The sequence below is a fragment of the Thermobia domestica genome, chromosome 11 (genome assembly GCF_964235325.1).
Source record: "Thermobia domestica chromosome 11, izTheDome1.hap1.1, whole genome shotgun sequence".
In the NCBI taxonomy this organism is placed as follows: Eukaryota; Metazoa; Arthropoda; class Insecta; order Zygentoma; family Lepismatidae; genus Thermobia; species Thermobia domestica.
Window position 1 is genome coordinate 82565352 of NC_137464.1, and position 13936 is coordinate 82579287.

The 13936-nt window shown below is 35.6% G+C and overlaps 1 protein-coding gene across 2 annotated transcripts in view; it reads right to left on the reverse strand.

Moving 5' to 3' along the window:
• Positions 1-13936, reverse strand: part of LOC145664233 (L-asparaginase-like) — a 112467-nt gene that overhangs the window by 73649 nt on the left and 24882 nt on the right. For both annotated transcript variants that reach the window (XM_081730707.1, XM_081730706.1), the window contains exon 3: positions 11702-11813. In XM_081730707.1, the coding sequence (XP_081586833.1) occupies positions 11702-11813 (112 nt within the window). The remainder of the gene's footprint in view (positions 1-11701; positions 11814-13936) is intronic.

The following is a 13936-nucleotide window of genomic DNA, read 5'->3' on the forward strand; positions in this document are numbered from 1 at the left end:
CGCAAAATGATGAAAAACGTGTGGAAGCTTTCGAAATGTGGGTATGGTGAATTCTCTCCATTAGCTGGGTCGAACGAAAAACGAATAAAAGGGTGTTAGAAGTGATGGGGAGAAAAGAACAGTTTTAGATATTATTAAGAAGAGGAAGAGAAAATGGTTGGGCATTGGGCAAGAAGGAATTGTATCATGAGGGACGTACTAGAGAGTATGGTGGCAGGAAAGAGAGGGAGGGGCGAAGGAGACTACAATTATTGGACGATATTACAAACAGAGAAATCGTACATGAAGACCAACAGGTTAGCGGAAGACCATGGAGCATGGAAGCTTCTCAGTTGCAGCAAAAGATCTGCCAATAATGGCAGAATAACTATGATAATGATAATGATGACGCTGAAAATAAAAGTGTGTTAATATATTAGTGTGTTTTAAAGACCCTTGCCAGTCTAAAAGTGCCAATAAAACATTATTAGAAATTGTACCTTTGGGTATATAAATGAAGATTAAGTGTGGCAAGTACTGAGATTAAAGTTACAGAGAATAATAAATTGAAATGAAACAGGAACCAAATTTATTTCTTTGAGAATACATGTAAATAAATAGCTTGTAAACACAAACATAAATATTACCCTATATATTTACAAATTATTAACAAATGAAACACAAATATGGTCACTGAACATTGAAATAAAGATGATTCTGCATTTAAGTCCAGGAGCAGGACTGGATTAACCCATCTGGAGGCCCTGAACTAGAAAAAATATGTGGCCCGGGCTGACTTCAACTAATACATTTCTGTGAAAGTACACTGTAAAAAATGAGGTGTTGAAACAACACAAAATGACTACCACTTTAGCGTGTTATTTGTGTGTTAATTCAGCACCAAGACATCACCTTCCGGGCATATCAGAAATAACTAGTTACTACCTGAGAGAATTTGCATTGGTATTTATCGTTTAATATGAGCAAAGCTTTGCGAAATATCTTTGGCACTTATGCCAAGTAACGAATAATGTTCTCTGTTTTCTGTAATCGGTCACAATAATATTGTTGTAAACTTGTGAATCGTCTGACAACAGTAACACAGGCAACAGTTCTGCCATCTTATGTTCATATATGCTAAGACACAAGAATAACAGATAAAGAAAACAGATGGGATCACAGCTATCTATGTAACTGTTGTCAGATGATTCACAGGTTTACAACAATATTATTGTGAGCGATTACAGAAAACATAGAATGTTATTAGTTACTTGACGTAAATGCGAAATATGTTTCGCAAAACTTTGCTCATGCCAAACAATAAAAAACAATACAAATGCTTGATATTTCTGATATGCTCTGAAGGCGATGTGGCTGGTGTTGAATTGATACACAAGTAACACGCTAAAGTGGTAGTCATTTTGTGTTATTTCTACACCTCATTTTTTGGTCATATTTTTTTTATGATGATGATGATGATTGTATCTTCATGATTCTTTTTAGATAGCCAGTTAATATTTTGATCAGAGTGGAGACCCCTGTCCACCTGGAGGCCCGGAGCTATAGCCCTTCCAAGCCCCCCTTAATCCGGCCTTGTCCAGGAGTTACCAGTCAACGAATTCTCTTAGGTATTTCTCAGTTGCCAGCTTAATACTAGACGTATAAAATCAAAGCCGTTTCCTGTTTTCATTTTTTCTACAGATGTTATCAATTATAATAACTTAAAACTTTTCAGTGACATCTAGAACTGTCAAAATTCAGGAAATGGAAAATGTATCTCGAAGAAAGAATTAACAAATTCGAGAAATCATATTCAACACAAAATTTAGGAGGAGGAAGTCGCAAAATACAGTTAGTTTGTTCATTTTAGAATCAGCGTTTCAAATCACAATGCTTTCTTACTTTTTTCTAATAGCTTCATTGATTGCAAATAACGAGTCGACATGCTGGTTGTAATCTTGCCATTTTAATCCCAGCATATTTTGCTGCATATTAAATATCTCTAAATAAACATAATTAGTTTATGTAGAAAAATATTAGTATATATAAATTGTTACATCCATTAATATATTCTAACTTCTTCTGAGATTACTATCATTACAAATAACACTGTGCAACACGAAATCTATCCTTTACATGGAAATATGTTTTTCTTATGTATTTTTGCAGGAAAAAATCAAATCCGTGATTACTTTTTATGTATCACGTACCAATTTTGTGAAAAAATCGAAAAGTTTGAAATGTTATACTGTGAAATCCAGTATTTTTACGGGATGTGATGAAATATGATCAAATTTTGGTTTGGTTATTGTTTAGCGTACCTTCTTAGCAGCGAGGCTATATGAGACGTGGTCCTACAGTTTAAGGTTGAATCCAAGCCTCCGTGTCGCTCAATGTTTTCCTACTGGGAATCAAACTCGAGACCCTGTGCACCAAAGCGCACATGCTACCCTCTAGATCAGTGGAGAGGCAGAAATGTACTTAAGATAAAAATTATTGCATATGTAATATACCTTACAATTTACGCTGATTTAAACATCATCCAAACGACATTTTTTCTTCTTTACAGAAGAAATACGCTGATTAAAGAGGGGTTCTCATCCCCCAATTTTCTCCTACTGCGTAAGAGTCTTTTTCTGCGTTATAATTGGAAACACTAATTTCTCATATTTCTCCTTACTCTTTATCTTCATTTCAGGTAGTAGCCCATTAATATCTAGTGATAAGCGAGTTCAGATTTGTGTTGCCTAACTCTGCTGCCAGATGTTCTAGCATTTGAGTATTTTTTTGGTTTCGATTGTATTGTTAGCTACTAAGTGTGTTTCGTTTGGAGTGGTTGGATTTGTCGCGTTGTGTCTTTTTGTGGTAGTGTTTGTTGCGCATCTGGGTTTCAAGAAAGGGCTGAAAATATTTTCAGTTGCATGCAGTGAAGTGCAATGTCCCGTGCGTGTAAAAATAAACCCGATTTATTTTGTTATGTGTCTGGTGAAATTACATTTAAAACTCAAAAAAAGTAGCCTCACACCTTTAGTGAAAAGGCTTATGAACTGTACTTTGGCTGCAGGGTTGGAGATCAGGATAAGTCTTGGGCTCCACACATATGTTGCACTACGTGTTCCAGGAATTTGAGAAGCTGGCTACAAGGAAAACACATTTGGCGCGAACAAATATATCATGTAACTGACTGTTACTTTTGTTTGACTGATGTAAAGGGTTTTACCTCTAAATCCAAACATAAGATTCAGTGTCCTAATTTAAAGTCAGCTATCCGACCAGTTCCCCACAGTGAAGATCTTATAGTACCTAAACCTCCAGAACATTACACTGTTGATTCGGAAGAAGATATCTCAGACTTTCCAAGCAGTAGAGAAGATGTAGAGTTTTAGCCTTCTACATCCCAGTCAACGTTACCTCATTTGATCAAACAAAAAGAGCTTAATGATCTTGCTCGAGACTTAAATATTCCTAAAAGAAAAGGAATTATTGTGCTCCAGGCTTCAAGGTTGGAATCTCTTAGCTCAAGATGTTAAAATAAGTTTGTTTAGAAAACGGCAAAGTAATTTTGAGTACTATTTTGTTGAAAATGGAGGCATTGTTTATTGCAAAGATGTAGATGGCTTATTTCAGTCTTTAGGACATGAACATAACCCTACCGAGTGGCGCTTGTTTATTGACAGCTCGAAACTAAGTCTGAAGGCAGTGCTTCTCCATATTGGAAATGTTCACCCATCTCTTCCTGTAGCATATTCGGCTCATACAAATGAGACGTATGAAATTATGAGTGCGATATTGGACTTCATTGAACATAAAAAATCAAATGACATGTGTGGGGGGACTTGAAAGTTATTGGTATTCTCACAGGAATGCAACAAGGATACACCAATTGTTTTTTTCTATGTGAGTGAAATAGCCGTGACAAAGCAAACCATTACATCCGTAAATACTGGCCTCAAAGACATGATTTCATTCCCGGTACCAAGAACGTATCCAATTGCACAGGAATGTACTCATGTCGAGGGCCAAGAAAACTTTGTAAGAAGCAAGTCCCCAGGGTCCCCATCATAAGGCTCGAGTGGTCAACCGCAACATTGCAAATGGGAACAGGGGGCGGATGGTATTTCTCTGGATAGATACAACACCGCCTATAAGAAACATTTGCTATATGAAGCACGGGTTTCAAAATGACCTCCAAAAATGCACGTTGTTCTTGTCACCGAGCAGATATTTTGGCGGCCATTTTGAAATCCCATGTAGTAAATATTTCTGATATGCGTTGTTGCATATTCCAAGATTTATCAAAATAAATATAACTCGACCGATGGTGCTATTTGAAATTTTGAAGTTGGCCCCTGGGACCCTATGATAGGGAACTTGGGGGCACTTGAGTCTCACAGAAGTTTGTCGCCCGCTGACATGGGTACATTCCTGCACAACTGGATGTGTCACATTTTTTTTTCGCTTTTAAGCTATTTCAGTCGCAGAGTTAGGTGGGACACTCTGGATATATCATATAGGTGGTGATAGTACTACAGACAGCAACACACATCAGATCAAGCTTTTGATTATGTTGCTTTCTACAGGTGTGTATATGTGGCAGAAAGACCACAAAAGGTTCCGACACCTCTAGAGTACTGTTTCAAGACATTCACAGGCGATCATTGTACCATGTGTGACGGATTGGCAGTATTCCGCTGTGCTCACTGCAAATGTATCTTCTGTTTGGACCATTGTCTCATCGAACAATTGCACGTACAATGTGGACGAGTATGTACAAATGATGCGAAGGCTAATGCCTGTTGCCGGAATTTTCTTTTTGTGAAGCGAGTGGCCTAACTATATTAGAATTGTCTGTATTTTCATGACCAGTGTTGCCAACTTTGGAACTCGTTTTTCTTTTCGACTCTAGGTACGTCGGTTTCTTGCATAGTTGGTGCATTCTTGTTTTGTTCATTCTAATATGCACAGCTTATGATCAAATGTGGCGCATTATGGCAAACTCCGTCTTTTCCGTATTTTTTGTACTTCTGTGTTTTCTACTCTCTTTTGTTAGATTGTACCACTGATTATACATGTCATATCTTATGTTCTACATGACAGATTGACCCTGAATATTGCACTCACTTCATATAGTGCTCTTTGCAAAACATGTACTTTTCATTGCAGTAGGCAACACTGTTAACCCCACTGGTGGCCTTCATTTGTTCCCTATTGTGACAAGTCTCTTTCTATACATCACTTGTCAGCATTGTATTTTGCCGTGCCCCCCCTTTTTTTTTTTGCGGAATTTGCATTTTCCCCCTTGTCCAACCTTGCTGTTTCCCGAACTTCCACCCTTTATATTTCTTGAACCTATTGCTATGGGCAGCTAATTTTTTGGGAATGAACATCTCTGTTACAGATCTTTCAATTGGCATATGTGACATCTTTCACTGCAACTATCATTTTCGGAAGGTTCCCTTGTAAGCATTAAAAGAGGTTGATAATACGAACAATTTTCATAATATGTTTCTAGTTTCTCTTTCTCCGGTTACCATAATTATATTGAGTTACGTAGATGGTGCAAGAGATATAGATTATGCAATGTTATCATTGTAAATGTTGCTTATTCTAAGTGAAAACTTGAAAGTATTTAATCCACAATACCAATAATTTATGTTAAATATAATAGATAGAGTATGAGTAACAGAATGAAATGTAAAATTGGGTTAATTTTTTTAAATTAAGGTTAGCAATTTTGTCATCAGCTTTAAGACATGTGAGAGAAACTACAATATCATTGGTAATGTGAACCAGAGTGAGGAAGATGAGAGGAATACTAAAGAGGCTAATTTTTAGCTCGAAACAAACGTTAATAAATTATCAGGAACGATGATTTCAATTGTAGGCTCAGTAGTTTAAATATATAATATCTTTAAAAAAAAAAATAAAACGTTGCATTTAGTCGTGAGAGTTGAGATATTCAATGTGAACTATGGCTGTGCCAAACACAGTGATTAGGGCTTGTTTACTCTCCGAATTCAAATTAACATGAAAGGTACTGAAGCAACAAGAAAAATTTGTTCGGCATTTGGAGAGGCTACAGTTAGCGAACGAACAGCACGTAAATGGTTTAAGGCCTTTTCGACTGGTGATGACAACCTTGAAAATAAACCTCGTTATGGGATACCAAAATCATTCAATGTCGAAAAGCTGAACGCAGCTATTAAAGAGGATTCGAGCCAGACACGTTAGGAACACGCTAAACGGTTTGAGGTAAGTGATGAAATCATTCGTTTACGTGGAAGATGAGCAAGTGGGTCCCGCACGAGCTGACTGCCGCAAACAGACTCCAGCGGCTGAACATTTTCTCATCTTGCTGAGTTGGAACAAAACGTGTCCAACTTTGGACCATATTTTGACGTGTGATGAAGAGTGGGTGATGTACGATAACACGAAGAGATCGTACCATCAGTTGCTACCGAATGACCCAATGACTCTGTCTGGTAAACCCAATATTCATCAGCACAAGGTAATGCTGTGTGTATGGTGGACTATTGCTGGGATAGTGCATTTTGAGTTTTTGTAAAGACCATCACAAACGATGTTTACTCAGCATAACTGCAAACGGTAGCAACAAAACTCCCAGAAACAGCCACCATTCGTTAAGAGAAAAGAGGTTCGTACCACCAAGACAACCCGAAACCTCACACAACAAGGATGAACCTGGAAGTCATTTCGTCTCTTGGATGGGAACATTTGCCCCACCTTCCTCACTTATCAGAAGTCACTCCATCAGATTAACATCTCTTTTTATCCATCGACAATAACATGCACAATCGGCAGTTCAAAACTTGGGAAGAAGTTGAAAACGCATTGCCGAGGTTTTTGAGTCGCAAGATACAAATTTCTACAAAAATGGCATCCATGGACTTGTTCGTAGATGGTAGAAGGTTGTAGAAACGGATGGAGGCTATTTTCCTGAATAAATGTTGTGTAAACCCCTTGTATGCGCTTGTTTTCTTATCTATTATCAAACGGCACGAACTTTTTTGGTCTTTTGGTAAGTGACCTTCTCTTAAAATGGTCCAGGGTTCGATTCAAGGTCTTGAAAATATGCGTTTATGTTTGTTCTGTGGTAGGGATTCAGGTTTCACGTAGCGTAGCGGCTATGACCGTTCTAAGAAGCTTTGCGTGTTTTCATGATGATAGGAAAGAAAAAAAGTCCGGTTATGACTGGCCATCACGTCGATCTTAAACAAATAAAAAGTTACAGTTCACTAAAACGGTTCGTAAATTAGGGCTGCTGATGAGATAAAGCTTGATTAAACTTCATTTCAAGCAATATCAATGTCTCGATTCGGCTAGGGCTTACCAAATGGTTCATCGTCTCAAAAATTTAGTCCCGAATATTTCATCAAGATAATTAAAATTTTAAAATCAGTAAACGGCTATGGTTATGCCTTATGAAATGAGTTATGACCAAACAGATCATTGTCATTTTTTAAAATTTTATGGGGTTTTCTCCTCATCTGAAATGGTGAAGTTTTATGATTATAATACTTGAATATAGAGTAGTTATCGATGAAAAGTTATCTTTACCCAAAATTGCTTAATCTCTAACTTTTAGTTCGACCTTGAAATCCATTAATTAATTTTACACTTAGAATTTTAAGATTATAAATGTAGTCGAAAACGTTCATTTGTTGAAAACCGTTTATTCCTAAGGTGTAATCTGACTAAGTGACCATTTTCAAACCACTGCTTAATTTTTCAAAAAATTTGTTTGAAAATTTCGAATGTCCGAATTTTGTTTAAAACTTTCAGTTCGAAAACTTTGGTTTGAAAATTTAGGTTCGATAATTTGATTGGAAAATTTAGTTATATATATATTTTTTTTAGTTCGACACAGGTTAACTTTTAATTCGAAAATTTCAGTTTGATTTTTTCGTTTGAAAAATCTTGATTTCGTTTTTTTTTGTTCGAAAATTTTAGTTTCATATTTCTAGTTCTAAAATTTGGTTTCAACTCCTTTTGGTTCGAAAATTTTGATTTCATGTTTCGAAAATTTTAGTTTAAAATTTTTAGTTCGAAAATTACAGTGTGAAATTATTTGATGTGAAAAATTTGAATTCAAAAATTTTTATTTCATTTTTTGTTCGAAAATTATTTTCCAAAATTTGTTTCGAAAATTTTTAATTCGAAAATTTCAGTTTGAATTTTTTGGTTTGAAAATTCGAATTCCAAAAATTTGATTTCAAGGTTTTTTTGTTCAAAAAGTTTAGTTTGATATTTTTAATTCGAAAAATTTCAGTTTGAATATTTTTATTTTAAACTTGAGTTCGGAAAAATTTTAGTTTCAAATTTTCCCTTGAACTTTTGTAATAACTGGAAATTAGTGAAGACTCAAAATTTAATCGAATAGTTAAAAACCGTTTATTTGTTAATCGAATAGTTAAAAACCATTTATTTTTAATCGAATAGTTAAAAAGCGTATAAAATTTGGCGGTTAATCGTGAAACAATTCCCTCTGCACTTACTGAAAATTTTTGGGACGTCCTAAAATATTTTTAAAATGATGATTTAAACTAAACCGTCAAGGTTATTTAAGGTACAAATTACACGAACTAACAGTAGAAGCAAGAAGGTGACCTTAAAGTATCGTGGTTCTCTCTTATCAAAAAGCTGAAGAGTGCATTAAGGTACGCATATCCACATTATATGTAAATAAAGTGACAGCAAACTCTACTTTGAAGAGCTCACACAACGTCTATGTAGAGCATAAATCCTAAACAGCACAAGAATTTAAGTTAATATCAAAGTCCTCTCATCGAGAATCAAACTCATGACCTTCGGAGACTAAATGTAGACCGTGCATGCCTATAACATAATAAAGAGAATATATGAGGTTAGAAACCTTTCCAAATTATATCTTTAGCAATTTTAGGTGATCAAATACTATAATTAGCTCTGGAGACCATGACTTTGGTTCTGCCAAATTAACTCACAAAAAGTTGGTACCAATCATGTTCGTTCATGTACCGTTGCTCTATAAAAGCCTATACTCATCCATATACTGTAATAAAGAACCAATTAAGCTTACAAATATTACACAATATCGAGAACACTTTATTCATGGACCTAAATGACATATAACAAGCATACAAATACTGTTGGAACAGTTTTTCATCACATAAGCCCTTACTAATTAAACTAAACACTGGTACACTGAACGTTTAAATCGCTCAAACCAATAACAATGTTTCGTACTCATTGTTATCTCATTAGAAGAGTTATTACAATGAACCAATCGCATTTAAGCAAAGCGCCCTCTTTATTTTAATCCACAAACAAAAACGAGAAGTACTAACTAGGTCCAAAATCTCCTCATCCCAATCCTTTTCTCCTTCTCAAAGAATGAATATATCTTTTCAAAGTAAGTCATTACACACTATTTGACAATTAAACACCGTATTTGTTCGAACAAACAATTTCAACGATACTGACAACGAATACGTAAGCATATATAACACGATATAGCTGACGTTTCCTTTCAAACATATGATTATAAGTCAATACACAAAGAAGCTTTTTAAATCTTTCCAGCAATTTTATTTAATCCACAAACGAATACGATATAAATTACTGTTGTTATTTAAGAGGTAATAGCCAGGTCCGGGATTGCCCCTCCTCAATTTTATGCGTCTCAAATAAATGTATGCTTTCCTGGACACACTTTTTGACAATTGAATATCGTGGTTCGGGTCCCATAAGTCCCGTGAATGAAAACTAAACCTTAACCAAAAGTTAAGTATTCCTCCCAAAGCTTTCTAGTTGAGTTGATTTTGAGTTTAACGTCAAGTTCAGTAGCGAGGATAGATCCTTCTAACTAACGTGGAATCCGAACCACATGAGCTCCCGCCGGGAATCGAACCCTGGTCTCTCACGCAAAGGCGCATACACTAACCGCTTAGCCACGGATGAGCTCCAAAGTTTTAAAGTTTCATATTAATACTAATTCATATTATTTACTGGAGTCTACTAATTCATAATGTAATATCAAGAAAGAGATCAAATACCTTGTTTTAGTAATTTTATACCCATAAAACGGAACGAAACAAGCCATCATAACCTCCAAGCTGAAAATCCCAGTTCAGTGACGTCATATGAACACATTAGTTCGGACCAAATACCTCTAATTCATTCGCACCAGGGGGCGCGGTGGCTCAGTGGTAGAGCGTTCACCTCCGGTGCTTGGGGTCCCTGGTTCGATCCCAGCTCACGCCGTGTAGACTTTGTGGTGGACAAACACCATACTCGTGGGTTTTCTCGGGGTCCTCCCGTTTCCTCCCACTTTCTTCATTCCACCATTTCACTCATTTCTCATTATCACCGTCTCCTTTAGCCTAACAGGCATAATCATGGGACGTTAAACTTAACGATTTCATTTCATTTTCATTCGCACCAATAGAGGCGCGGTGACTCAGTGGTAGAGCGCTTAGCTCTGATGCATGGGGTCCTTGGCTCGATCACCGGCCAAGTTAGTTTGTGGTGAACAACATCGTGTTCATGGGTTTCCTCGGGATACTCCCACTTTCTTCATTCCACCATTTCTTTTATTTCTCATCATCACCATCTCCTTTGGCCTAACCGGCATAAAAGTGGGACGTAAAACTAAAGATTTCATTTCATCTTTTTTTTTCCATTCGCACCAGTGTTAATCCAAATATATAACGATATAGGGTAATAACATCTCATGAAAGGGGATAAAACTCTCCAAATTTTATGCCATAAATGGGAACGAAACTAAAAAGCATACATAAACCCTGTATTAATTCATAACGTAATATATCATTAAGAAAGAGATCAATAACCATGTTTTTAGTAATTTTATACCCATAAAAGAAAACAAATAAACCATCATAACCTCTGTTCAAAAAATCCCAATTCAATGACGTCATACAAACGCATTAGCAGGCAAAAGTACCCCTGACTCAGTCACAACAGCGTGCATGGCCCCTGAGTAAGCATAAGCAAAAATTTCAATATTAGAAGCAGTCCCGGGCCAAAGCATCCCTTACTCATTCGCACTAACGCTATGGGGCATGGGGGCCCCTACATGGGATAATCAAGAGTGCGATAGGGTGGGGCCAATACGAATCACATGTGATCTACGTTTTTCTTACGCCACATACGTTTTTCTCTCAGTGTATATAAGATCACCAAAGTGGTTTACAAATTACAATCTCTTAGTATTAAGAGAATTATTATGCCCCCTTTTATCATTCAGCTATATAAGAAATAAAAATAAATAGAGAAAAAAGGGGGAACAGCAATTTTGGATTTATAAGAGAAAGTTGCTCATTATCATTAACTAATATTAATATGATTACATTTGAGGCATAATACTCATTAGAAAGAATTAAATAATACAATACAAAAAATTCTTTAGATAAGTCGAGATAAACGTAACGTGAAAATAGACATCGATTCATCTTTCATATATCATACAAAATATGTCTGAAACAACGACAGAACATTGAATTTTATGAAATTAGTTTTAAAAAGGAAGTGAAGATTATTTTCACTTACAGTACTTCTTATCTGCACTGTTTATTTCTTTAAAATTTCTCAAGTAATCTTTTTGCTAAGGACTGCTTGTGTTTAGAATTGAGTATTTCTTAATTTGAGAATTAAATCAGGTAAATATGTTGCCCATCATATTATTGGCTATCATTTTACTTACTTTAATATCTTCAGCTATCTGCAACCAATTCTTCTTTGACACATCAGAGGAACTCATAGGAGGATTATATTCGATAAGTGAATAAACTACTCTTCGATCACCAGCATCGTCCCTGGAAAAGGAATTGTTTCAAGAAGATTGAAATATATATAAGTGAAAATCACTATGTTTGTGACTTAATAACTCTTGAAGCACCAGACCGATCTCGATCAAATTTTCAACATAGATAAGGTTCAGGTTCAGGCTTGGGATGGTTTTCATCAATTCATGTTGGTGGTGTAACCGACAGGAACGGAGGGAGGAGATATTTAAAATGATCGAATATGACAAATATTACTGTCGAATCCATAGTTTTTGGAGTCACTGACATGAACAGTGACCCTTCTGAATTTAAATACAAATTCAGCCCCCAACTTGGGGGAAAAGTAGATGTATAGAAATGTTTGGAAATGACCGATATTAGTGTCGAATCCATAATTATTGGAGTCGCTGAGATGAACAGTATCACTTCCGATGCCGTTTAAATCCAAATTCAGCCACACAACTTGGGGAGAGGGAAGATATATATACAATGAAAGATATTAGTGCCGAATTTATAGTTTCCGGGATCTCTGAGACGGACAGTGACACTTCCGATGCCGTTTAAATCCAAATTCAGCCCTTTTGGCCAAAAATGAAACGTATTTTCTCCGTGCGAAGAACGGATACTCTGCTAGTATATATATATATATATATATATATATATATATATATATAGATAGATAGATAGATAGATAGATAGATAGATAGATAGATAGATAGATCATGGCGCAAGCTGGGTTCGAACTAAGGTTCCCATGTACCAGAGGTGAACGCTCTACCATTGAGCCACCGCGGCCCAAATAACCTCTAAAGTTTGTAACACTGCTAAGTATTAGACATATTTTTGTTCAGCATTATGCAGTACAGTAATAAAGTAATAGTCCGATTTGAAAATAAAATAGTGCACACCGAATTGGCAACATTGCCTTACTTACAGCACTAATGATAATGCTCAGGGATGAGAACTACTTTTGAGGTCAAAATTACTGACTTTACTGACTTTAAATCTGAAAATACTTACCAAATTCTGAAAATATTATAGCTCAAGTGGTAGAGCGTTGGCTTCGCATTCCGGAGGTCGTGGGCTCGAATCCTGCTGCCGACCATCCTGACTGAGGTTTTCCAGGGTTTCCCTCAGTACTACCAGGCAAATGTCGGGATGGTACCTACTAAACAGGCCCTGGCCGATACCTTCCCAAATCCTTTCCATTGTTATTGTTGTTGTTGGATATCCAGTGTAAAATGGCCTCTGAGCTGTATCTGGTGATTGTTAAATAAATAAATAGTGTGGTAGTCTATATTTACTCAATAATAATATTTCAAGCTGTAACACCATGTAACAAAACTGTCTAAAGTTGGGGTAAATTTAGACAATGGCGTACAGTATCGATGTTTAACTTACTTGTAATTGATTAGTTTGAGTTCCTCGTACACAATCTTTTTCTCAACACGTCTTTTTCTTTCGTATATTTTCTTAGGATATTGTACATGTGTAAGACTTTTTTTTTTTTTTTTTTTTGGTAAAAGAGAATAGTTAATTTTAAGAATAAAAAGTGTATTTATATAAAATATAGAATATCAAATGGAATAAGTCGAAAGTGTGGAATGTAGCATACATTGAATTAAAAAAAAAAAGTCTTGCGAAAAGAAAGAATAATAATTTAGAATGCATGGGAACCTTAGTTTAGAAAACATACATCTTTAATCTTTAAATAGAACATCTGAACAAAATTAGAATAAAACATGCTTAATTTTACTATCTTACAAAGAATTTTTAACTGTCAAAATAATAATTCTAGCTATTAGAAATAATCTTCTTGATTGCATTTATACTTATTTATGCAGTTTTTCGAAATGAAACGTTTTGAAAAAAAATCAAATTTTAAATTTGTTGTAATTTTGTTTCTATTCAGTCGAAATAAGTCACAGCATGGTCACAGTGTTTCATATTGACAACTTGCTTAATTTGTGCCTTGAAATGGGGATGCGATAGTTGAATCGAGCAGATCACCTTTTACTCACCATCTAGAATGAGTGGGTAAGTTACTGTTTTTTATGCGAGAGGTTATTGCATAAAGCATAATTTTTATGGGGATTAAATTGAAATGACAACTTATAAGTTTAATGAAAGATTAACAGTTATATTTTTTATTT